Source organism: Staurois parvus, unplaced genomic scaffold (genome assembly GCF_062004578.1).
Source record: "Staurois parvus isolate SC_StPar_1 unplaced genomic scaffold, SC_StPar_1.0 ptg000719l, whole genome shotgun sequence".
NCBI lineage: Eukaryota > Metazoa > Chordata > Amphibia > Anura > Ranidae > Staurois > Staurois parvus.
This window is the reverse complement of record NW_028318515.1, coordinates 5,203,451-5,230,834: the sequence shown is the minus strand read 5'-3', so window position 1 is coordinate 5,230,834 and position 27,384 is coordinate 5,203,451. Positions and strand designations below refer to the sequence as shown.

General features: G+C 40.3%; 1 protein-coding gene across 2 annotated transcripts in view; it reads right to left on the bottom strand.

Annotated features, from left to right (window-relative positions):
• Positions 1-27,384, bottom strand: part of TMEM132B (transmembrane protein 132B) — a 797,578-nt gene that overhangs the window by 14,740 nt on the left and 755,454 nt on the right. For both annotated transcript variants that reach the window (XR_016306397.1, XM_089653716.1), the window contains exons 7-8: positions 14,372-14,645; positions 2,320-2,511 (exon numbers count right to left, since the gene is read on the bottom strand). Coding sequence is in view for 1 of the 2 variants with exons in the window: in XM_089653716.1 (XP_089509842.1) it covers positions 2,320-2,511; positions 14,372-14,645 (466 nt within the window). In the remaining variant the exon portion in view is untranslated. The remainder of the gene's footprint in view (positions 1-2,319; positions 2,512-14,371; positions 14,646-27,384) is intronic.

Here is a 27,384-nt window from a genome sequence, read left to right as displayed (position 1 = left end):
TTGGTCTATGAACAAATTAAATGACTTGCTTAAAGGATTTTCTGCAGAATGTAGAAGCCACTATTGGGGGATGACAAGATTTAGTCCACATGAATAAACTGAGACGCTACATGAATAAACAGAGGTACTTAAGCACTTTTAAATAACCACAGGAGGTGTCAGAGCCTGAGCAGTACACGATTCAGTGCTTAAATTTTTAAACTAGCAAAGAAGCTTGTGGCATTGAAAGTATGACAACTGTTTACTTGAAATTACATTGAAGAAGTAATTAACTGCAATTTGCTGGAAATTTGATATAACATTGCACTGAATTTAAAACTAAAGAAAAGTTAATTTTTGGCAAGTAATATTACAAATTATTGTTGCAGAGATAATCTTTCATTTTTTGTTTTTGCATTTAAAGCAGAGATGTGTAGAGTTGCCACTAGACAAAGCTCTCAGGGGCTTAAAGTGGAGTTCCAGACGTTTTTGTGTTTATTAAAAGTTAGCAGCTACAAAAACTGTAGCTGCTGACTTTTAATAAACACATACTTACCTGTCCCTGGGTCCAGGGATGTACTCACCCGCACAGTCCCTTCTGTCCTCCATGGCACCAGAATCTCTGGCGTCAGCATCTCTACTCTGGGCACCAGGCTGTGACAGCGTGTGGCTTCACAGCCTGGTGCTCACTGCGTTTGCACGAGTTGCGCCCCGCCTCCTGATTGATCCGGCAGTTTCCTGGGACCTGTGAAAGCTCCCAGGAGACAGCAGGAGCAAGGAGGAGGCTGAACTTCTGGCTCACTTTGCTGCGGCTGGAACTGGGAGCGGATACCTGTCAAAACCAGGTACCCATTCCCCCCTCCCCCCCAAAAGGTGCCATGGCAGTGGAGGGGGGAGGAGGCAAATAAATAGAGCTTCTGCTTTTAAGTGGAACTCCACTTTAATACAATTACTCTGTCTCTTTTAACAAATGTTGACCTAAGACTTAGGTGATCTACTAAAAGAAAGTAGGCTGCTCACGTAGCTTAGTAAATAAGGTGAAGCTGTGTTTATTTCAAACACCCAGTCATACGTGAATGACATTTAGCAGGAATTTACATGACTGAAGTGAACACGGCTTCAACTTATTCATTAACCCATGTGAACATTTTACAGAAGGAGCAGTCCCTACTACCTTGGTAAAAGAACACCAGAATCAAAAAATTATAGCTCCATAAAAAAAAAAAGAAAAATTTGGAATAGAAACAAGAAATATAGGATATTTAAAGGAATAAACATGCCCCCTTAAACCATAGTTCTTTGGACAGCATGGAGTTTTTATTATGTTATGTGTGTAAAAAAAATTGACTGAGGGGATGATTTACTAATGCATCAGTGTCCATTCAAATAGTGGAGTTGACTTTCTAGAGTGGATTATTATTTAGCTTAGTGAATGAGGCGAATCTGAACTCCTTTAGAAATCATGGGGCCCAGACAGCCTACTTGGCAGGGCACCTTCTTCTCTGGTCTCCCCCATACACTTTAACTTTCCCATAAACTTTAATTGTTCCCCCCCATGTTTGTCGTCTCTTTATACACTACAGAGGTCTTCTGCAAGCAGAGCGGCTGGGTGCTAAACCAGCTACCTCTGTCCACACAGCTCAGATGCCCTTGCCTAGGGCATCCTGCAAATACTGAAGAGTGTGCTGCATTCTGCAGTTCCCAGGAAAATATTGCCTCATGCACCAATAGAATGCTTCACAGTGTGTACCTCCATTCCTTTCCTCTACTGTCACTCGATTGTGGTGGGAGATGGAGGTATGCTCAGAGGGAGGGGAGGGTGGAGTAAGTGTAGATTGAGATTTAGACTGACTATGCACTGCAATCTGCTGAAGGAATGCAGCAGCCCCTACTGGACCCCCTGCTGACATGAAACGGCCCACATACAGTACTGGAGTACTGCCTGTATCCTGCTTTCCGCAGCCCTGTCGTCATCTATCAGCTAATTGTGTCCAAGCAAGAATATATATTTTTTTATTTTTCTTATTAGGCAATCTTTCATTTCATTCCACTTAATTTCATTCACCAAGCTATGTGAAAATACACTTTACAAAATGAGCATGCTCTACTCCTTTAATAAGTTAATTCCTATATGTAATTTAAATACCCTGTAAAATCATGGAAAAATTATCTTTCCTTTTAATTTCCATCAAATTAAGTACCTGAAATGAACACAAACTGCAATGAAAATGATTCTTTTGCCCCTACACGTTATAAAGTATATGAACTAAGCAGCCAGTATTCCAAAGTGTACAGACATCATTAACACTCTGAGGTTTTCTGAGAACTTTGGTGATGTACCTGTTTAAAGTCATGAAGAATATCACTGGCTGTGGTAGCTGTGATGATGGCTCGCTTGTGTCCCCTGCTGGCTTGTACAGCCAAAGAGAGGCCAGTAATAAGTTGGACTCCTAGTTCTACAATTCCCACCCGGTCATCCAGTACTGTCACCGTTTTCTCAGCCAAGATTGAATCGGACAAAGGAGAAAGAACCTAGGAAAACAATCACCACAAGTATTACTGTATGTATTACTTTTATATGTAGTATATTCAGGCTTTATATAAGGAGGAGCATTTAGAATAAATAACACATACAATATAAATATATGGATAAAATTAACAAATACACATATAACCAGATACAGCCAGGGATGTTGCTGCACTGTTCTCACACTGCTCCTGTGATATTACAGTAGTAAATTATTATAAATAAATGAATGTGTCCAAGGTAAGGGGATACTGGCGTGGCACAGCCAGGTATCCCTTTACCTTGGTATCCATATAGCTACAAAGTTGGTAAGCATTTGAGACCCCAATACTCTTAGAAGGTTGTATGGAGATGCAATGTATTTCTATGTACAATTTACCAACCTCTGCAGCCCAGTAGTGTATTTTTTTGCCCCCCCCTATTAATAAAGAAAAAAAAAGAAAATGGGAAAGAGAGAGCAAAAGCAGCCGGCCACAGACAAAGAGATGCATTCTTCCAGCACTCACCTGCACCTTTCCAGAATGAAAGCAGACAGCCATCCTTAGAGTTAGCCTATACCTACACTCTCCAGAAGTGCACAGCCTGTCTCGTATCCCATGGCTCAAGCAGTGCATCACCTGGTCCCCATCTTCTGTAATCTGCCATGTGAGTCCCTTCTTCTGGGGGGCAGGTCACCCCCTTGAAAAATGCTGCCCAAGGCAAACACCTTGTTTGCCTCACTGTAAATACGCCCCTGCTATAGCTCTTCATCCTTGTAAATTATTAACAAGACCATTGGGACAAAGTATCCAGTGACAGAAATAAATACCCTGATGCTGATCTAAAAATAGTACACAAAATGTTTAAGGCTTTAAAAATGGGGTTTATGTTATAGGCCATCTTCCATGAGCAATTTGTTTTCAATTGCATTAATAGTGTAGAGATATGCTTGTTACACCAAACCTTTTACTGCACAGATTCAGCCTTATCATTCTTATCATGTCTATAATACATTTTAAGCATCATACTACCTTAAAATGAATGATAAACTTGAATGCAGTATTGGTACTACAATATTCTTTACTGATTATTAATTGCACCTACCCTGAAATGCAATGCATGCACCTCTCTATTGCTGGTCATTGCAGTATGGAGTATGGAATGATGAGAGCAGAAAAAGCTTTTTTCACAACTAAAGGTATGTGCAGGCACCTTTAGGTGCAAGTTGTTAAGTGGCCTCTTGAGTGCCAGTTCACATATATGCGGATTGGATGTGGTTTGAACCACATTCAATTCGCATGACATGTGAAATAACATAGTTTCCTATAGTGTTTGTTCACAAATGTCCATTGTACAGGCAGTGCAGATTCAGTATGGATTGAAAAAGATGCATGTACGATTTTTGAGCAGTGCAGTCCGGTTCAGGTGTGGATTACAGGCTATTGACTTCTATGGGAACCATTTCTAAACCGCACATGTCATCAGTTGTGAACAGGATAAAATCCTGATCTGAACTTGATCTAAACCTACCCTGAACCTGATGTAAACCTGATCAGATCCGATAAACAACTACCATATCAATTAGCTGTGAAACCTGAGCTTCAATCCGCACCGCACATGTGTGAATCAGCTCTAAATTTTATAGGTTCAAGTTAATGCGACTTTGAAATGTTGCAGTAGTTGCTACCAAATATCTTATAGCAATCAAGTATTGAGGTGGTTTCCTTTTGTAAAAAATATGCATTTTTTCCTTGCTTTAAGGTAAAAAAGATTGGACACGAGAAGAGGAGGCTTTCATTGCGCAAAGCAAATAAGTATAAATCTGTTTGTTTTGAAAAAAGAAATTGCATTTACCATCACTTTACGTTTCTATCTTATAGGCATTCGGAGGAAAACCAAACCCAAGATACCTGGATGCAAAGTTATGTCAGCACCAAGCTATAAAGTGCACATTTAATATACGGTCAATGCATTTTCCTTCCCTTGTCAACAGCCATAGCACTTACATGTTAAAACTGGAGCTAAAAATAAAAAAAAAACTGAAGACAAAAACCGGGCAGAGCATGTGACAGTTACTATTTATTTCCTTGTTTATGAATTCTGTTTTCATGAAATCAACCAACACCTCAATGACAAGGTGGCTGAAAATGTTACTTGTCCCCCAGTGACAGAATGAGGCGTTGTGAAATCTTGAGGCTGTTATACAGGCTTTTATGCCCCTTTCACATTGATGCCCTCCATTCCACCTTGGTAGAGGATCCTAAAATGAACCTCTGCTGTGTCAAATCAGAACAGAAATAGACATCAGATATGTCTATTCAGATATTTTCTCCATTTTTCTCCTATGTAATCCTTAGGAATAACCAGATGTAAACGAACGCACATCCACATACACTCACCAGCCACTTTATTAGGTACACCTTCTAGTACTGGGTTGGACCCCCTTTTGCCTTCAGAACTGCCATAATTCTTTGTAGCATAGATTCAACAAGGCATTGGAAAAATTCCTCAGAAATTTTGGTCCATATTGGCATGAGAGCATCATGCAGTTGCTGCAAATTCGTCGGCTGCAAATCCATGATGCAAATCTCCAGTTCCACCACATCCCAAAGGTGCTCTATTGGATTGAGATCTGGTGACTGTGAAGGCCATTGGAGTACAGTGAACTCATTGTCATGTTCAGGAAACCAGTTTGAGATGATTTCAGTTTTGTGACATTGTGCATTATCCTCTTGGAAGTAGCCATCAGAAGATGGGTACCCTGTGGCCATAGGGATGGATATGGTATGCAACAATACTCAGGTAGGTTGTGGCATTTAAACAATGCTCAATTGGAAATAATGGGCCCAAAGTGTGCCAAGAAAATATCCCCCACACCATTACACTACCAGCCTGAACCGTTGATTCAAGGCAAGATAGATCCATGCTTCCATGTTGTTTACACCAAATTCTGACCCTACCATCTGAATGTCGCAGCTGAAATTGAGACTCATCAGACCAGGCAATGTATTTCCAATCATCTAATGTCCAATTTTGTTGAGCCTGTGCAAATTGTAGCCTCTGTTTCCTGTTCTTAGCTGACAGTAGTAGCACCTAGTGTGGTCTTCTGCTACTGTAGCCCATCTGCTTCAAGGTTCGACGTGTTGTGCATTCAGAGATGGTATCTTGTATAACTTGGTTGTAACAAGTGGTTATTTGAATTACTGTTGCCTTTCTATCATCTGCCCATTCTCCTCTGACCTCTGACATCAACAAGGCATTTTCATTCATACAACTGCCACTCACTGGATATTTTCTTTTTCGGACCATTATAACCCTAGAGATGGTTGTGTGTGAAAATCCCAGTAGATCAGCAGTTTTTGAAATACTCAGACCAGCCCGTCTGACACCAACAACCATGTCATGTTCAAAGTCACCTAAATCCCCTTTCTTCTCTATTCTGATGCTTGGTTTGAACTTCAGCAAGTCATCTTCATGACGTCTAGATACCTAAATGAATTGCTGTCATGTGATTGGCTGATTAGCAATTTGTGTTACCAAGCAATTGAACAGGTGTACCTAATAAAGTGGCCAGTGAGTGTATATCCACATTTGATTAGGTCAATAAGCGGACCTGGACACAAACTTTTTCAGTTTGCTCAGCTGGACTTGAATGGACCTGGATGTGGGCGACTATAGATGAATGCACATCCACCTACATCCTGCGACCAAAAGACCAATCCATGTAATCACAGAGCAAAAATAGACTCCCCTGTTATTTAAACCCCCCCTACACACACACACACACACACACATAGATTTACAATGGCAGTGTTAATTATCTACTTGCCCCTGCTTTGGAGGTCAGTGGCAGTGCTGTTAAACACACACACCCATGCACACATTAAAGGTCAGTGAAGAAAGAGCTTTACTCTTTCACCTAGGCTGGCATAGGTTAGTTTGGTGCAGTCATCCCCAAACAGGTATTGATTCCACAGTACCCTGTAAAGGCAATATTTCATCATCTTCCTAAAACCCACAAGGGGTTAAATCCCCTTGTGTGTAGACCTACTGGGGTTTATTTACTAAAGCTGGAGAGTCCAAAATCAGACTCCCTTCTGCATAGAAACCAATCAGCTTCCAGGTTTCATTGCCAAAGCTTCATTGAACAAGCTGAGGTTAGAAGCTGATTGGTTTCTATGCAGAAGGGAGTCTGATTTTGGACTCTCCAGCTTTAGTAAATAAACCCCACTGTGTCAGCAATAGCCTCATTCAATGAATAGCTAGGACAGTGGATTGACACTCAATTACAACTTCTGTTTTTTTTTTGTTATATGGCATGTTAGTATCAGAAGGCAGAGTGTAGGCTCTCATTAGTGTAGCGGGAGTGCATTTCTAATTGATTTATTAGTTAATTGTTTAATTGTTTACTGCTGAATGATGCTTACTTGTGTCATGCATATATAGTTAGATAAAAGTGAACTGTAATTTTCAAGGTTTGTTGGAAAGTATTTAACTGACAAATCACAGGAAACAAAGCTTCCTAGTAGATCACTATATTATAAGCTGCATTTGAATTTGTGGTAGTCTTTTTTATGCCACAGTATCTGAATATTGTTATATTACTTTAGTTCATGGTGCCAAAGCCAAGGAAAACAAGATTGGGCAGGAGGGCACCACTACAGTGTAACCTTGTGACATACCTAAATAAAAATTTCGTCCTAGATCACATTTATAGAACAGTAAAAAGTACATTAGTAAATAAATACATAAATAGACCTGAAAAAGCTAAATATCAACTAATGTAAGATAATTCTATCCCATCATATTGAAAGCATTTTCTAGGTCTGAGCCTAACAAATTCACCTCTCATCAATACTAACTGGAATTGCTGCTGAAATTGAGAATCGGTCTAATGTTATAGGATTTGTTTGTTCAGGAGACAGTAAATACTAATATAGTGAAAAGGTTTATTTGCTTAACCTTTTGTAAAGGAGACTCAGTAGAAACTTTTGTAGAAAGTAGGATCTCTATGTTTATTCAGTATCTTATTGATGTAGGATTAAAGACACTCAAGGAGAAGAGAAGTACCTTTCATAATCTCAATATATACAGGTAGATCAGATAAACATGGGACTCATTTCCCAAAGCATCTCTTGAAATATAATGATGTAAGGCCATCAAGGTTTTAAAATTGTTTTACAGAAGTCAGGATCTCTTCAGCGGAAATAGGTTCAGCAGAGATGAAGTATCATCAGATAATTTTGAAGGGATATTTGCAATAACCAAGCATCTTATCTGATCTAATTCTTGTGTATAAAATTTTAGTGAAATTGTATATATAGTGTCTGTGATGAGGCAACTTTACAAAAGTAATGTCAATATTTTTCATAAAACATTCCGTTTTACCGAAGTTTTAGCAGAGGCAAAGGATATATCCTTCTTAATGACATTTTTGGGCCTGAATTTTAAACAAGCTTCTGGCTTGTTAATCTTTTGTTTTAACTAATTTAACATGAACGCTATGGTCTACTAAATAGTAATTTCTTAATTTATTTTATACATTACACAAGTTAACACATATTGAAAGAAATAATGTGATTTAAAGGTATGCCTTCAACGTGTGGGTGGCATTTTGTCTAATTCTCTAGTGAATGTGATTATCTTGCTGAATCCCATGATTCCAAAAAACATTCTGCACCAATTATTCTCTCTTAGTCTCGCTTAGCTACCTAGAAATATTGCTTTTTCAATCCAGAACATCTATTTTTTCTGAAAATATTTAACCTAAGGTTTGAATGATCTGCTGGCAAAACAGTCGATGACATTTGAGGGATACTGGACAGCATATCTGGCAGATGCAACCTAATAATTTCAATGTCTCCAGAAAGCATTGACAGCACACTGTAGCATTTTCAGGTTTACAAGGAAATCTTTACACTTAAGGTAGGAGAAAGAAATATATGTGCATTTAAGGTAAAACAATTTATGTGTAATCAGTCTGCAAAATAGTGTTTCCCAATGCCTTGATTAGATGGAATTTAGCATGAAAACTCAGCATAATCATGTTTGCTTTAAAATACTGTCTAAAGTGGTATGGTGTAATTTTGTACTTCTTGCACTGTATATGGCAATTTACATAAAATTATAATGTTAGCTATGAAAACAAAAGACTTTTAAGGCAAAGCACTTAAACACTATACTTTCCCACAGGAGTTAATAAACATGTTAGAATTGTTTTTATGTATTTAACTCTTTCTTTAACAGCAGTACATGGTAGTGGATTGTGCTGCTGGAAGCATTATTTTTTATGGTGACCTTAAAACAGGGTTTCTTAACCAGGGTTTCCTGAGAAGTCCTCGGGGGTTCTGCAACAATCTACAATTACAGTAGATTTATATCCACTATTCTCAGCAGTGCATGATAGAAGGACTCTTGTCTACTGCTAAGTACTAAAACTCTGATTTTGCATGGGTTCCGCTCTGATTTCATGCCGCTATTAATACTGGTAAGTTAATAATAATTAATGGAAAATTGGCACTGGTGTATGATGAGACAATAGGATGCATGAGCTTTGCAAGGGAAAGTTTATTTGGATTTATGTACTGCACTACAAGCTATGTTAGCACCATCCTGTGACGATCGCGGAGTCAGACCCCTGCCCTTCTCACCAAACTCGTGACCAAAGGACTAGCCAATCTAACACCGTGATGTCACGTGCGTAACAATGCCACGCCCAGCTGCACCCTGCACACCGATTTTCCAGCTAATTGGACCACAATTGACGTATCTGCAGCCTGGGAGCGTTTGTTACTGGGTCAGGTTTATTATGCAATTAACCCTTCACACTGCCACCACCTCTTTTTTTGTACAGAGAAATAGGAAACTCAGCAATACCAGCAATAACACTATGATGGTTGAGACAATCGTCTGCATAACACTGTCACCGCAGACCGGTTATACAGAGGGTTAAACAAACACAGTAGCACTCTTGTAGAGGCAGGAATTCATATGTTGCAGTAACGAGCTATAGAAACAGTTCAACACTTTCAGAAAGTAATATTTATTACTAAAAGGTCAAAAGGGTGCAATAAAAATATTTACAGGAAAAAGATGTAACATATATATATATATATATATATATATATATATATATATATATATATATACAGTTGCAAGAAAAAGTATGTGAACCCCTTGGGATTACGTGGAGTTTTGCATGAATTGGGCATAAAATGTGCTCTGAACGTCATCTAAATCACAACAATAGAAGAACACAGTCTGCTGAACATAATACTACACAAACATTAGATGTTGCCATGGTTTAATTGCACATAACATGTAAACATTCACAGTGCAGGGAGGAAAAAGTATGTGAACCTTTGGACTTAATAACTGGTTGACCCTCCTTTGGCAGCAATAACCTCAACCAAACGTTTCCTGTAGTTGCAGATCAGACCTGCACAACGATCTGGAGTAATTTTGGACCACTCCTCTTCACAAAACTGTTTCAGTGTAGCAATATTATTGGGATGTCTGGTGTGAATCGCTCTCTTAAGGTCATGCCACAGCATTTCAATCGGGTTGAGGTCAGGACTCTGACTGGGCCACTCCAGAAGGCGTATTCTGTACTGTTGCAGCCATTGTTTTGTTGAATTACTTGTATGCTTTGGGTCATTGTCCTGTTGCATCACCCATCCTCTGCGGAGCTTCAGTTGGCAGACAGATGGTCGTACATTTTCCTGCAAAATGTCTTGATAAACTCTGGAATTCATTTTCCCATCAATGACAACAATCCGTCCAGGCCCTGAGGCAGCAAAGCAGCCCCAAACCATGATGCTCCCTCCGCCAAGATTTACAGTGGGGATGAGGTTTTGATGTTGGTGTGCTGTGCCTTTTTTTCTCCACACATAGTGTTGTGTGTTCTTCCCAAACAACTCAATCTTGGTTTCATCTGTCCACAGTATATTTTGCCAGTAGTGCTGTGGAACATCCAGGTGCTCTTTTGCAAACTTCAAACGTGCTGCAATATTCTTTTTGGACAGCAATGGCTTCCTCCGTGGTGTCCTCCCATGTACTCCATTCTTGTTTAATGTTTTCCTTATTGTAGATGTGTCAACAAAAATGTTAGCATGTGCCAGAGATTTTTGTAGGTCTTTAGCTGACACTCTGGGATTCTTCTTTACCTCATGCAGCATTCTGCGCTGTGCTTTTGCAGTAATTTTTACAGGACAACCACGCCTAGGGAGAGTAGCAACAGTGCTAAGCTTTCCCCATTTGTAGACAGTCTGTCTTACCGTGGACACATGAACATCAAGGCTTTTGGAGATACTTTTGTAACCCTTTCCAGCTTCATGCAAGTCAACAATTCTTGATCATAGGTCTTCTGAGAGCTCTTTTCTGCGAGGCATGGTTCACATCAGACAGTGCTTCTTGAAACCAGTAAACCCAAAACAGGTGTGTGTTTTTTAAGGGCAGGACAGCTGTCAGCAACACATCCAATATCATCACACTGATTGGAGTCAAGGTTGGCTCACTCCTGGCTCCAATTAGCTCTGGGAGAAGTCATTAAGCTAGGGCCTCACATACTTTTTCCTCCCTGCACTGTGAATGTTTACATGTTATGTGCAATTAAACCATGGCAACATCTAATGTTTGTGTAGTATTATGTTCTGCAGACTGTGTTCTTCTATTGTTGTGACTTAGATGACGTTCAAAGCACATTTTATGCCCAATTCATGCAAAACTCCACGTAATCCCAAGGGGTTCACATACTTTTTCTTGCAACTGTATATAAATATACAGAGCACAACAACACAGCAAACAGATAACAGAGATAAGTTTAGGTAGATAAGTACTTGCCAAAAAGATGCCTGGGGTTAAGCAGTTTCAAGTCTGATTAGCTCAAAAAGGATTTCTGATCTCCGCTCAGTTTCGATGTTACTGCGTGACTCGGCTTTCTCTCTCTCTGCCAGATGTTAAAAGGCAGAAGATCCTCACTTCTCTCACTACACACAAAGCATAACAGCCTATTTCTACCCAAAATCAATTGGTGTCTCCTTACAACAGACAAGTCAATTACCTTATTTGGGAAGAGGATTGTATAGACAGCAAACTTAGGAACGTACCCTGAATTCCTGAGGGAGGGGGAAATGAGGGGATAACATGAAGAATTCTTAACAAAATGAGGATCGTGTCTGGCTCTGGTGACACCTTCCCCCTCAGTTGATTGCATAGGAGTTTAAGAGAAATACCAAAATGCAGATGTTTGGAGCAAAATGGGTAACCGCGCCCCTCCCTGTGTGCATGATTGTTACACCTCCCTCCTCCTCTAAGGATATAAAATAAGGTGAATTAGTACGTGAATAAGTAAGGGGTATATAATACCGCTATTCATTCACAAAAAACGTAAATAGTAAATAAAGACACCCACACTTTAACAAGTCTTTCATTTACAAAAAAAACCCCAAAAAACAATGCTCCACAATGTAAATCCATCATCACTCACATCATTGCAGATCCATGCTCATCAACCTGCTGAAAGAAGAAACAACTAAAGGTCCAATTCTACTGACTGCTAGATGAAAATGATAGTTCTTAGGGCCCACAGCAGAATGTAAACAAAGGGTCAAGGTATCCCAGGGAACGTCACTGACCCAATTACATCATGTCCATATTGATCAGTATCATTACCAAGTATACCCTACTCCTTTGTTTACATTTGACTGTCAGCTAGGGAGATCCATTTGGAGTAAGTAGTTACTGTGTTAGCATATGTCTTCTTTTGGTGGATGTCGTTCATTACGATTGACATGGATCTACTCTCTGGACAATGTGAATGAAGATGGATTTATATCAGGGGACATTTTTGTTTTTGTTTTTATAAATGACTTGTCAAAGTATGTCTGTGGGTTTGTTTGCTTCACATTTTTGTGAATGATTAGGGGTACCCCTAAATTATTCATGTAGTTGCAGAATAGGCCCTTGTTCTTGTCTGCATGGGGTTCCTGGCAAAATAATTTTTTTCAGTCATAGCTAGCAGCTTTTGTTGTTGTGAATGACAGCACACAATAGCAGTTCGCAACAACAGAATGACAACAACACAAGCCACCAGCTATTAGTATGACTGTAAAAGATCAATCACTTCCCTACCGGCAATGACTGATAAATCAGTGCAGACAAGCTGCAGTCACAGTAGCCACACTCATTGTTTGATTGACCACTGTGCTGGCAGGATGGTGATTGATCATTTAGGCAGCCCATAGATTATGCGATTTTCTTTCCTTCCTCCACAGGTTGTAGGAAAAAAAAAATCACTTGGGACTCCCATCAAAACAGTTAGTGTTGATGGGGGAATCCTTCTCGCAGAGCTATTGTGTTCTGCCGGCAGAGAGCCTTCCCAGCCAGCAGAACACAATTATTACTGTTAGAAGCAATAGCCACCAGCAGCAATTGCATGTCACAAATCAGATAGGCTGGTTATACCCAAGTTGATTGACTTGAGTACAATCAACCTATCCTTAAATGGATTGAATCTTGGCCAGTCCCAGCTGAACCGGCTGAGATTTGATTAATCTATGGCCGGGTTTACAGCCATAGTACTAGCTGGCGGCTTGTGTTATCCTTTCATTGATTTGCATGATGAGTGTTGTCATTCACAACAGCACAAGCTGTTATCTGTAAAGGATCAATCACTGCCCCACTAGCACTGGTGGGGAGTCACCCCACAGATGCACCTATAAAAGAAAACAGGCTACCAAATTGCCTGATATCTGAGTTTCTCTTCACATACATTCAGCAACAACCCACATAGTCTGTGCAAGCCCAGCCCAGAGTCTGTATATACTGTATGAAGTTCATCCCCATCCACTGTCGCCAACTCTCTCTTCTGCATGCTTGTCCATGATTGCCCCCTCTCCCTCTATTTCCATGGCTGTTACTGCTCCTTCTCCTCTGTGTGTGTCTCTGGTCAAACCTAATTATACTGTATATTTTTTCCTTTCTAGCAGTGTGGTCAGACAGTAGTGGGGAACAAAGCAGTTGATCGCACTAGCTCAGCAAAGGTAGCATGTATCAGATTGGAATCAAGTGTTCCATATACTAGAACCCCTGGGGGATTCTGCAAAGATTATTATTATTATACAGAATTTGTATTGCGCCAACAGTTTGCTCAATGCTTTACAATATAAAGGGAGACAATACAACAACAATACAGTTCAATACAAGAGGGTTAGGAGGGCCCAGCTCCTTGGAGCTTACAATCTAAGAGGGAAGGGCTGGTGGTACAAAAGGTAATAACTGTGGGGGATGGACTGATAGGAGGAATAGAAGATTCCGTTATTAGCTGAAGGCAGGATAGGCTTCCCTGAAGAGATAGGTTTTCAGAGATCACCTAAAAGTGGGCAGAGTAGGCCCACTGGTAGATTGGGGTAGAGAGTTCCAGAGGATGGGGGAGGCAACGATTTTACTTTTGTAGTGATACTTCTACCTAAGTCAGTTAACCAATTTACACACTATAGCTGGTTAGGGAGCTTTTTGATGGGAGAACTGCCATCATGACCATTGAAACCCAGTAGCCTACAGTGTAGAATGTCTGCAGGTTTGGTCCCTCTGCTGAGAAATGGACACACTATTGCCTGAAACCCTGGTTACTATGTCGATATACTTAAATTGAATATACTGTATATTTAGTATCCTTGGGGTGACTGCTAGTGAATAAAAGATGAATAGTGTCAGGCAATTGGGGATCTCTTTAAAATGTGATCATTGAATTAAGAATCTAGGAGTCAATTCAAGTTCTTAAGACTGAATTCAGCAATTCAAGCAACTTATCTCATTGTAAGTGAAACATAAATGGTGGTAATATCTCTTTCAGCTAATAACAAAAGTCATGATATATGATGATACCTGGACTGTAGTGATTCCTTGATCCCGTCCAACAAGAACTTTCCCTGCTTCCAGTGTAGCTATTTTTGGTTCTTCAACTTTCATGAAATCACTCACTAGGTCAGTGATATCAAACTGCCAGTCAGGACCAAGCATGTGTATCAGCTGACCGCCAACATCTGCAGATTCTGCAACAAACTGAGTGAAGACTCGAACCATTGCATGCTGGTATTGCAGGGAACACCCTCTCCCTTTCTTTTCATCATCTTCTTCATCTTCACTATCTCTGGTTGGTCTGGAAAGAAATTTGACATATAGTAAAACATATCCATATAGTAAAAATATCCATTAATTGCATTAACTAAAATCAGTTATGTAAAAATCACACAATTTTTGTAAATGTTGACTCTGCCTCTCCAACCTCAGGAGCCTGTGATCCCCTTATAAGTCTTTGTGGCTGAGCATCACATTAAAAGATCAATGGGGTGGACTAAAAGGTGAGAGGACAGGAACATGATCTCTAGTTTTATTGGAAAAATTAAAAGTGCATATTATTTGAACTATGTCTCCAGATTGTATAACTGTTTTAAAATATGGCTTTCACTGCTGGTAAATGTTTCTTATGTATTTGTATCATATGCTGAGTTTGAAGTTGCCAAATTTCTGACACAAAGAACAGTCAATATAGCACAATGTCTAACGACTCACATGAAAGAGAGAATACAAAAGTTTCAAGCGGACCTTCACTTACAAATGTAAGTACTATTCATTCCCTTCATCCCCACCCTCCCCTTACAATTTTTTTCTCCAGCAAATGGGTGCCTTTCTGTAATGGTACCTACAGTTGTGTCCAAAATTATTCAACCCCCAATGCTGTAAAGGGGTTTAGGGACTATAGTGTACATTTGGAATTGTATTCAGAATCAAATCCTACAAGGACGTTGTAACTACCCAAATGCAACTAAAATGACATCAATTGTTTATGTAATACAGTAGTAAATGGTTCTTATGTGGTTTCTTCATTGCCACAATTATTCAACCCCTTAAAGACTACCACTCTGAAGAACAGAGGTTCATACAGGTGCTTTCCATCAGGTATTGAAAACACCTGTGGATGTCACCGAGCAGCAATCAAGCATAATAAGCACCAATTAGGCAGCTTTAAAATGACTGTGATACTCAGCTCCTTCTAGACATTTACTGGTGTGGTTACAAACATGGTGAAGGCAAGAGAATGGTCCAGGAAGACAAGAGAAGAGGTGATTTCTCTTCACAGGAAGGGCAATGGCTATAAGAAGATTGCAAAGATGTTAAACATACCAAGAGACACCTTAGGAAGCATCATTCGCAAATTCAAGGCAAAGGGCACTGTTGAAACGCTACCTGGTCGTGGCAGAAAGAAGATGCTGACTTCGACTGCTGTGCGCTACCTGAAGCGTAGAGTGGAGAGAAGTCCCCGTGTGACTGCTGAGGAACTGAGAAAAGATTTGTCAGATGTGGGTACAGAAGTTTCAGCCCAGACAATAAGACGCACACTGCGTAATGAAGGCCTCCGTGCCAGAACTCCCAGGCGTACCCCCTTGCTGTCTCCAAAGAATAAGAAGAGTCGACTGCAGTATGCCAAAAGCCATGTGGACAAACCACAAAAGTTGTGGGATAGTGTTCTGTGGACTGATGAAACAAAATTAGAACTGTTTGGGCCCATGGATCAACGCTATGTTTGGAGGAGGAAGAACAAGGCCTATGATGAAAAGAACACCTTGCCTACTGTGAAGCATGGTGGAGGGTCAATCATGCTTTGGGGCTGTTTTGCTTCTGCAGGTACAGGGAAGCTTCAGCGTGTGCAAGGTACCATGAATTCTCTTCAGTACCAGGAGATATTGGATGGAAACGTGATGCAGTCCGTCACACACCTGAGGCTTGGGAGACGTTGGACCTTTCAACAGGACAATGATCCCAAGCATACCTCCAAGTCCACTAGAGCATGGTTGCAGAGGAAAGGCTGGAACATTTTGGAGTGGCCATCGCAGTCACCAGACTTAAATCCGATTGAGAACCTCTGGTGGGACTTAAAGAAAGCAGTTGCAGTGCGCAAGCCTAAGAATGTGACTGAACTGGAGGCCTTTGCCCATGAAGAATGGGCGAAGATACCCGTAGATCGCTGCAAGACACTTGTGTCAAGCTATGCTTCACGTTTAAAAGCTGTTATAACTGTAAAAGGATGCTGTACTAAGTACTAAGATTGAATGTCACTTGGGGGTTGAATAAAACTGATAATGCTGTGAGCACAGAAAAGACATTTGTGGTTATTTCATTATAACTGTTATGTTATATTTGTCTGACCTACAAGTGCCTCTTTAATGTAAATGTAAGCAAGATGACTGAATGATCAAAAGCAATGTCAAACTGGCCAAAACACTCAATTTCAGTGGGGGTTGAATAATTTTGGACACAACTGTATTTTCACTTCCACAATACCCACCTAGGAAATAAAAATTAAAATTAATCACTAAAAGGTATTATGTAAACTCCAACCTTTCTTCTTTCAACTCAAATAATACTCCCATTACAGGATGGACCACAACACAGCCAAATTATAACTAAAGAACAACAAAACAAAAATCCACTTGGACCCCAGACCTGTAAGAAACCCCACTCCGCTCAAACATATTGAGCAAGAAAACCACCAAAGGAGGGGTAAATATAAAAAAGGGAGCTTTTTAATATAGGAGAACAATAAGCAGATTAGAATGAATTTTTATTACAAAAATACAATTTCCATTAAAACCATAAATAATGAAAAAACAGACTGTAATTATCATCACTTAGCACTTCAGATCCCCATGCAACACAATACAATCACTTCCTTAGAATCTGCTTTGAGATAAATATACAAAGTAATCTAATCTGAAAAAGAAGTGTCATCCAAGAACCATATGCACCCAACTCCTGCATACCTTCAAATTAAAATAATGATGGAAGTCAATGATATATATGGATATACTGTATTCCACTAGATCAAGGTGAAAACAAATAAGCCCTCTTTACAACAATCCAACAGGAGAACTCCAACAGGACACCCTGCCAAAGATGTATGTTAAAACACGGTTCCAAATGGTAGAAAATGATGACCCACTATTTTCATACTCACATAATGAATGCTTCAGACAAAGAGGTTGAGTTACTAAAGGCAAATATCTGTTCATTTTGCAAGAGAAGCCACACTTTGCAATGAAGCTCAATAAGTGAGGTGAAGCTCTGCTGACTTTCATTATACAATCATATGTAAGCAAAAATTATGTTTTTTATTTCCCTTGCATGATTGGGTGATCTTAGTAAATTGAAACTTCACTACGTTCACTAACATCTGGGGCAAATTTCTTGGCAAAGAACAACAGCCTATTTGCCTTTAGGCTAGGTTCACATCTCTGCGGGTAATGCCGCTGCAGATCCGCACGAAAATCCATGCAGCCACACCACCAGCACAGAGAAATGTGGACCTACGGGCAGGTGCCATTAATTCTAATGGCACGCCGCCCGCACTGGAAAACACAACCATAGTGGGAACCGAGATTCCCGTCCAGGCTGCGTTTTCAGAAGAAGTGCAGGGACTTCTTCCCTGCGTGTCACGGGGCACGGGAGTCCATTCAAATGAATGGGCTCTCATGTCTGTGCAAAACGCAGCCCGTATGGCCACATATATATGAACCAGGGCTTCGCGCTTGTCCACATATATGCCAGTGGTGCCGCTGTGGATCCGCACAAAAATCTGTGCAGCCGCACCACCTTCGCAGAGGATTGCGGACCCATGGGCGGGTGCCATTAGTTCTAATGGCATGCTGCCGGCACTGGAAAACGCAACCATACTGGGAACAGAGGTTCCCGTGCAGGCTGTGTTTTCAGAAGAAGTTCAGGGACCTCTTTCCTGTGTGTAACAGGGCACAAGAGTCCATTCAAGTGAATGGGCTCTCATGCCTGTGAAAATGCGGCCTACACAGGTGCTTATATGTGAACCAGGGCTAAGTAAATCAAGCTCAAAAAGTCACAGAAAAAATTCTGCGGAAAAAAAAGCAACTTCAGAATATATCTGCACATTGAACAAACAGACATCAATTATTTCAAAGAGCACAAGGAGATTATCACAAACCTTGCAGACAGAGGCACAGTCATAATAAACACCAGTGACTACATACTGTACATGAAGCACACAGACACCTATCAAATATTATAAACAACACAAAATTATAACAAGATCATACAGATTCCTGCAAGAGAAAAACTTACACACATGGTGAAAGACTTAAAGTTGAACTTTAGGTGACCATCATTCTCGCCCTGCCAATGAAAGCAGCCAGCAATCCAGATCCAAAAGCCGGCCGCCTGAAGAAGTCAGTACGTCACATCGCTGGATCCAATGTGAGTATAGTTCCGCTTTAAAATATAAATTCACCCGTTTTTAGGGTAGAACATGTAAACTGTTCCCAATTCTGCAGCCACTTCCTGATCACCCCCCCCCATCCCTGTGACAGCAGTATGGGGAGAAGTTCCCCATACATGCTGTCACTTTTTAAAAACAGCGTGTCTATGCGGGGCTCCAAGCACACAGTCACATCATTCATCCACAGAGTTCTGTGAATTAATGAACTACACGTCCCAACAGTCTTAGTGGCTGTCAGCTTGTAGATCTCAGTGAACTACCATGGAGCTGTGGAGCACCATGGTAGTTCATTGATTCCTCCTGTCAGTTTATCTGCTTACCCATACAAGCAGATATTCTTATAGATCTGCAGAAGACTTGCATGGACCCAGAGATCTGCTGATCACTGGTGCAATGCTTTACAGGCTCCTGCAACAAAAAATAATGCATGCACATTTTTCTACCTGCAAAAATTGCGCATTTATTATTTTTTGTCAAGGTGAACTTATCCTTTAAAGCAGGTCTGTTCCATCCATGAGGACATTTGAGGTGGCAGGAGGGGGGGTGACATTGAGGCTGGAGTGTCCATAATGGACATTCTGTCCTCAGTTCAGCTTTGTAATGCTGAGCCTGGTAAGTCCATAGGATCGCCATTGCTGAGCAAGCTGCTTGGCCTCTGGACCATGAAACGCCCAGCTACATTGAAGACGCAACCGATTTCCTACACAAACTCACTCCAATTGGCCATATAGTTGAAGGAGCCATTCTAGCTGTCATGGATGAAACATTCCCCACAATGATGGCATTGCAGTCTGTTTACAGTATCTTCGGAAAGTGGACCAGCCTGCTGAACCGATTGCTCAGCTGATACAGTTTATACTGACCTACAACTACTTTTCCATTGGTCAGGACTGCTTCTTGCAGCAAATCGGAGTGGTAATTGAATCATGGTTTGTCCACCAATATTCAAAACTATTTATGGCTAAAACAGTGGAAAAGTACCTATATACAATACACGCCCCATTGAACACATGGCCTACTTTCACTTTATTGATTACGTTTTGATTATCTGGACTGCAACTGAAGAGGATCTTTCTCAATTCACAGACACTACAACTTCTATCCAACCATAAAGCTCAAATTAAACTACACACAAGCAGCAATTTCATGGACACTACACTATGTAAAGTGGAAAAATCTGCAAACAAGCCACTTACAGAAAACCCACAGACCACCCCACATATTTCAAGCATTACAGTTTTCACCCCAGGCACATAAAATAATCTGTTATCTATAGCCAGGCCATATGATACAATTAGATCTGTTAGATACCACACATAGAAATGCCCAACTCAAACATCTCAGAAGGGATTTCATAACCCAAGGATGACAACTAACACACAGATCAGGAAAGCAATTACCAAACCCTAACACCATTTATTTATACTATAAACAGACTTAAAAGGATACTCAGATTGCACTGGTGGTCATCAATAACCATGCCTAGAAATTCTAAAAAAGGTCACAGATAGCCCCAGCCTCTTCTGCACAAGGACAAAAGACGTTAAGGGATATTCCCACAACCAACTAGCAATCACCTAATCAAACAGATTTTTTTCAAATAAAAAAGAGTGTATCCTATCCTGCTTTGTGCAATGATATTGCACAAAGCGATCATTTACCTTGTCTTCTGGAGTCCCCTGCTGCAGCTGTCACCTTCTTTTTACGAGTGCCCCCTCAGCAAGCCCTGTGTTGAGGGGGCACCCATGTGGGCGTGCTCTTGAGTTGGGCATGGTACAGCCAAAGAAACACACTGCAGTTCAGCCGCTCCCCCGCTTCCTCCTCACGATTTTACTGAGAAAAGAAGGAGCCTATGACTTCTTGTGCTCTCAGAGCCTCCAGTGACACCAGGAAGAGGGAGACTGGACAGGGCTGGATCGATGGAAGAGTCAAGTGTTCGGGGGGGGGGGGGGGCAGTGTTAATGCATTAAGAAAAAAAAACTTTTTTACTTTAGAATTACTTTAACTACTTGTATATTGAATAACAAAGATAGAAGATGTATGTATACGAGGAATTTTCATGAGTTTGTGAATTTTCCCCTACATTTGTATTCCACACAATTTGGCTATTCTGTGCTGTAGATGGACAGTTTTGTTACAGATTAGGCAGCAAACAGCAAAGGCAGTGAAGTGTCGGGGCAGCCCAATCTGTCGTCAATCAGCTGTGAATTAGTGAATTTACTCATAGCAAATATATCCAGGCAATGTTTTGAATTCCATAAACTTAATTTGCAATTGTTGTTAAATCTAATGACAGAAAAATAAAGATTTAGCACTACCTCGGCACAAATTCATTTTCTTTGAACTTTCAGCATTGTTAAATTGCATTTAAAATGGTTGGTGGTATTTTATTTAATCTGGCTGCTGGAAAATCTCCCTTCAAGGATTGCCCGATCTTTTCCTCCACAACACAGGAGATGGATCAAAGTGCTGCCCATGCACCAGTGTCAACCCTTTGGTTTAAGAATTCTGTATATGGTTCTTTCCTTTGTATCTTTACAAAAATGACACAGAAAACAAGGCATCCTGAGAAGGCACATTTTAATAGCAGACGATGACAACAAAATTATAGATCTGCTCAGCTCTAAACCAAACCTAAAAGAATCATATAAAATAATATACCCAAGAACCATCTGCTCAAACCACACAAATATATGTTTAATTATCCTTTAGCCATAACCTAACATACAATATCTTTCATCTTCACAAAACCATAGTTGAAGTTTTACACAAAAGCAGAACACAGGTTTAAAATAGTATTGCTTGGACTGAAATGTCTTCTTGTTATGCTACATCAAGAACAAAAGCTAAGAAACAATGTATAGTTAAACACATATGTATTTTGATGATAGATGTCAGCTATAAAATTCTCCCTCTATATGAAATGTCAGGCTTTGGCAGGAGACTTAAACTATAGCACAAATGATTACTCACAGCCAGAGGTGGACTGACAACCCATGGGGCCCCCGGGCAATAGGGGATCATGGGGCCCCTGTGTCCTAGCCCACACTCAAACCACACCCAAAAAAGTCTATGAAAGGTACCAAGGGCATCTCATGGGGCCCCCTACAGACCCAGGGCCCTTGGGCAGAGCCCGAGTGCCCAAATGGTCAGTCTGCCCCTGCTCACAGCCAATCCATAGTTTGTAGTGCTTACTGGGGGTGTCTTCAGCAGTCAGTTAATGTTTTCAGTAATAATAATTATAAAGGTGCAATAACTTGGCTTTTTATATGTGCCTAATGTTTAGCCTTAAAGGAAAAGTATGCCCAAAGCTCTTTTCTCCATACTTCTCCTGTGGGCCACAGGAGTGCCCTCAGTTCTGCGCTCCTGTGACCTAGATTCACCTGAAAGTATACTAAAGACCACTGTCAGCTGATGCCACAGAGCTGGTCCAGGCAGTGCCGGAACAAGGTCAACTGTAGCCCAGGGCGAGGATGGTAAATTGTGCCCCCCCCCCCACCCTTGGGTGGAAAAGAGTATGGTGCCATTAGTGAAAAGCTCCCAAATGTTTGCATGTTTGTGGCATGCAATAAAAAAGTACCAGTGAAAAGTTTAAAATTGGTGCACAAATATAAAGCAAATGAAAAAACTGGTGTCACTGTTAGCAATACCGGTACAAAGCTCCCCCACACCCAGTACAGTGCTCTTCTTTCACCTTTGAACCCACACCCCTTCCTCACTACAGATCACACTCCCCATCAGTGGCATACCTAGCACATTTGGCACCCAGCTTGTCATTTTTTTTACCCAAAATCGCCAGCATCAGTGCCAGTTTTTGCAATATTAATCCCCAGTAAAAACTGCAATAATCCCAGCCTTGTTGTTAATAGCAGAGATAATAACCCCCAGCACTGGTGTCAGTTTATGCAATAATAACCCCAGCACTGGTTCCAGTTTCTGCAATAATAATCCCCAACAATTGTGTCAATATCAGCAATAATAACCCCCCCGGTGTAGGTGGTCACTGGTGTTAATGAAACCCCAGTTAAAGTGAAATTTCAGCTTAAACCTAACCAGCCTTAAAAATACCCATCCATCCCAACACCTATGCTGACTAACCTGTGCAAAAAAATTGATTTACTTACTTATTATCAGAACAGTGTAAATGTTTGCCGGCAAACCATGGAAAGATCACGTCACAAAAATTGCAATATTTCAAAGCCGCTCAGGACCTTGTGGCTCAGAAACATTGCACTTCTTTGCTGTGATGTGATCTTTTTTTAATAAAAAAATGTTCAGACTTTGTTTAAAGATCCATGGTGTGCTAGCAAATATTTACGCTGTTCTGTGCATGTTCCAGTTTCCAGCTAGTTGTTGTTACAGCACCTATTACTTTAGAAGCCAGGAACTTGTGCAATGGGAATATTGACAATGACCTATTTTCAGACTGCTTTGGTCTGTTCACATGATCAACTGTGTCAACCTGCAGCTTCTGTAGGGGAGGAGAGAGCACTTGACAACAATTGGTAAAGCCTGGAGTGGTGACATCACCCATAGGTTCCTATTAGAGATGAGCGAATTATTCAAAAATTCGATTCGGCTGATTCGCCGAATTTGCGGGAGAAATTCGATTCGATGCGAATTTATTCGCCGCGAATTTAACTTATTTAAAGGGTTTCTAGGCTTCAGAGAGCTTTATATTAGTGCAGAACACTGTACCTTTAATTTAAATGCCCTTGGAGTCTGCTGGGGAAGAGAAATAATACTGTCAGTCAGTATGACATGCAGATGAGTGCCGTCGATCTTAGAATCACCGCACACTTCACTCATTTGGGCAGTCACGGGGCACGACGAAGAAGAAGAAGAAGAAGAATGAAAAGAAGAATGAAAAGAAGAAGAAGAAGAATGAAAAGAAGAAGAAGAAGAATGAAAAGAAGAATGAAAAGAAGAAGAAGAAGAATGAAAAGAAGAAGAAGAAGAATGAAAAGAAGAATGAAAAGAAGAAGAAGAAGAATGAAAAGAAGAAGAAGAAGAATGAAAAGAAGAATGAAAAGAAGAAGAAGAAGAATGAAAAGAAGAAGAAGAAGAATGAAAAGAAGAATGAAAAGAAGAAGAAGAAGAATGAAAAGAAGAATGAAAAGAAGAAGAAGAAGAATGAAAAGAAGAAGAAGAAGAATGAAAAGAAGAATGAAAAGAAGAAGAAGAAGAATGAAAAGAAGAAGAAGAAGAATGAAAAGAAGAGGAAGAAGAAGAATGAAAAGAAGAATGAAAAGAAGAAGAAGAAGAATGAAAAGAAGAATGAAAAGAAGAAGAAGAAGAATGAAAAGAAGAAGAATGAAAAGAAGAATGAAAAGAAGAAGAAGAAGAATGAAAAGAAGAAGAATGAAAAGAAGAATGAAAAGAAGAAGAAGAAGAATGAAAAGAAGAAGAATGAAAAGAAGAAGAAGAAGAATGAAAAGAAGAATGAGAAGAAGAATGAAAAGAAGAATTAAAAGAAGAATGAGAAGAATGAAAAGAAGAATGAAAAGAAGAAGAAGAAGAATGAAAAGAAGAAGAAGAAGAATGAAAAGAAGAATGAAAAGAAGAAGAAGAAGAATGAAAAGAAGAAGAAGAAGAATGAAAAGAAGAATGAAAAGAAGAAGAAGAATGAAAAGAAGAAGAAGAAGAAGAATGAAAAGAAGAAGAAGAATGAAAAGAAGAAGAAGAAGAATGAAAAGAAGAATGAAAAGAAGAAGAAGAATGAAAAGAAGAAGAAGAATTAAAAGAAGAAGAAGAATGAAAAGAAGAAGAAGAAGAACGAAAAGAAGAATGAAAAGAAGAAGAAGAAGAATGAAAAGAAGAAGAAGAAGAATGAAAAGAAGAATGAAAAGAAGAAGAAGAAGAATGAAAAGAAGAAGAAGAATGAAAAGAAGAAGAATGAAAAGAAGAAGAATGAAAAGAAGAAGAATGAAAAGAAGAAGAAGAAGAATGAAAAGAAGAATGAAAAGAAGAAGAATGAAAAGAAGAAGAAGAATGAAAAGAAGAAGAAGAAGAATGAAAAGAAGAAGAAGAAGAATGAAAAGAAGAATGAAAAGAAGAAGAAGAATGAAAAGAATAAGAAGAAGAATGAAAAGAAGAAGAAGAAGAATGAAAAGAAGAATGAGAAGAAGAATGAAAAGAAGAATTAAAAGAATGAGAAGAATGAAAAGAAGAATGAAAAGAAGAAGAATGAAAAGAAGAAGAATGAAAAGAAGAAGAAGAAGAATGAAAAGAAGAAGAAGAAGAATGAAAAGAAGAATGAAAAGAAGAAGAAGAAGAATGAAAAGAAGAATGAAAAGAAGAAGAAGAAGAATGAAAAGAAGAATGAAAAGAAGAAGAATGAAAAGAAGAAGAATGAAAAGAAGAATGAAAAGAAGAAGAAGAAGAAGAAGAATGAAAAGAAGAAGAAGAATGAAAAGAAGAAGAATTCCAGTACAGCAAAAAGTGTATCTGCAGAGAGCTCCGCTATTTCTGACAGTTCTCTGACAGTTCTGACAGTTCATTTACAGCGGTTGAAACATTGTATCTATTTATTTCCGAATAAAAACATCTGTATCCTAAATGGAAACAAATAGATACAATGTTTCAACCGCTGTAAATGAACTGTCAGAACTGTCAGAGAACTGTCAGAAATAGCGGAGCTCTCTGCAGTGACACTTTTGCCGGCTGATCGGGGAAAATTCGATTCGTGCATCCGAAGTTGGCTAAAATTCGGATTCGATGCGAATCGAATTTTTCCTAATATTCGAAACGAATTCCACTTCGCCAAGTTCGATTCGCTCATCTCTAGTTCCTATGTCCTTGTTGGCACCCCCCCATTCCTAAACACACTGCTGGCTCACACAGAGGAGATCACAGGACTGGACTGCAGTGGCTTGAAGATAGGATAGTCAGCAAAGATGCTTGGAGGTGGGAGGGGGCATTTTTAAGGCTAGTAAGGTTTAAGCTGAAATTCTACTTTAAAAAATTATACTTATCTAGGTGAATGCTGCATCTTTCCTCCGCCAGCTCTGCAATGAGAATTGAATGATCAAATGCCACTGATCACTCAGTCTTCCACTCTGCTCTGAGCAGAGAGCCATGACTGTCACTCTCCAGCTCTCTGCTCTGCCCCTCCAGTGCTCACTGTAGTGCTAGGCTGTGGAGGAGGGGAGGGGGTGGTTGGCTGGCTGGCTCTAGCTCTTAGCGGATCTCTGAGAAGCTGAACCTATTGAAGCTGAAGCTGTTGGTTTAGGCTTCTGGGTGGATCCCAACTGTAAAGTCAGTATCTTTCCCCAGCCTGGGCCAGGTCTGTGACATCAGCTGACAGCGGTCTTTGACACCTAAAAATGAGTCACAGGAGTACAGATTGAACTGCACTCCAGTGATTCATAAAAGTATAGACAAAAAAGCTTTGGCCATACTTCTTTAATGCTGCACTGATGGTCAAAAGTAGTGCAATTTCAAACATCCCTCCCCATTGGTGGTCATTGTCAGTATTAAGTAATCCCTGTGCTGCATTAGTGGCCACTGGCAGCATTTATAAACCCCTTCGTGTTGTAGCATAAAGGGGTTAATTAACTCTGACACTGGTGCCACTAATGCAGCACAAAAGGATTAATTAAAAATCATTTTGTGCTGGATATTACAATTGGCATTCTTAATTAACTCGGTCATCACCCCCCTTCCCATTCCCCAAAGCGTTAATCACTTCACTGGAAAAACTTAATACAAGATTAAAGGCAATATATCAAAAAGTAGATTTAGGAGAACCTGCCAGCAAGTACTTGATGCTTTTATAGTTCTTAATTGCATGCCTGCTCCATTGCAGCACTGGCACCACTCTGTCCTCCTCTTCTGCCCTCTGAATGATGTGTACCTCAGAAGCAGGGGCCAGAACTAGAAATGATCTGTCAGGTGGAGATCATTCCGCCTGACAGATTAGACTAGTGCAGGATGCAGGAGTGCACTCGGCACACTACTGTAGCAGTACAAGCACTGTGTATACTGTGTACACAGTGTGATCTGGCTGGGTAGCAGTGGCAGTGTGTGATCTTTGCACTGGGCTGACTCTGCATCTTCAATCGTGATTAGCCTGATTGTGTCTGTGTGACTGTATGTAGCTTGACCTAGTCTGCCCTAAACCTGTGCCCCCCTCAGGTAAATTACTGCACCCACGGCTCCTGTCCCTTTTGCCCACCCCTTGTCCCATCCCTAGGTCCAGGGTCTGCAGAGATCCCAACAATAATGATGCAATTCACCCAAAATTCCTAACCAGTAGATGGCTCTCTGTTGAGAGCCTGTGCCAACCACTCCCACAACCTCCACATTCCAGTGTCCCAGTCCATATAAACAGTGACACACTTCAGGGTAGAACACTTAGCCCCATATGCAATCCACAAATAGAGGTGCCTGGCTCACCTCTGAGATGCAAATATGTACAATCAATTGGCTGGAAAACACAAAAAAAAACCACAAAAATCCACAGCAAGCTCTGTGATCTGCTCTTTGGATGTTTGTTTTGAAGGTGTGGGCAATGGAGTTCATTCAGGATTGTATAGAAAACCCTTGTCGGGTAATTACTATTACAGGCCTGATCAGATCACCCAAAATACACTAT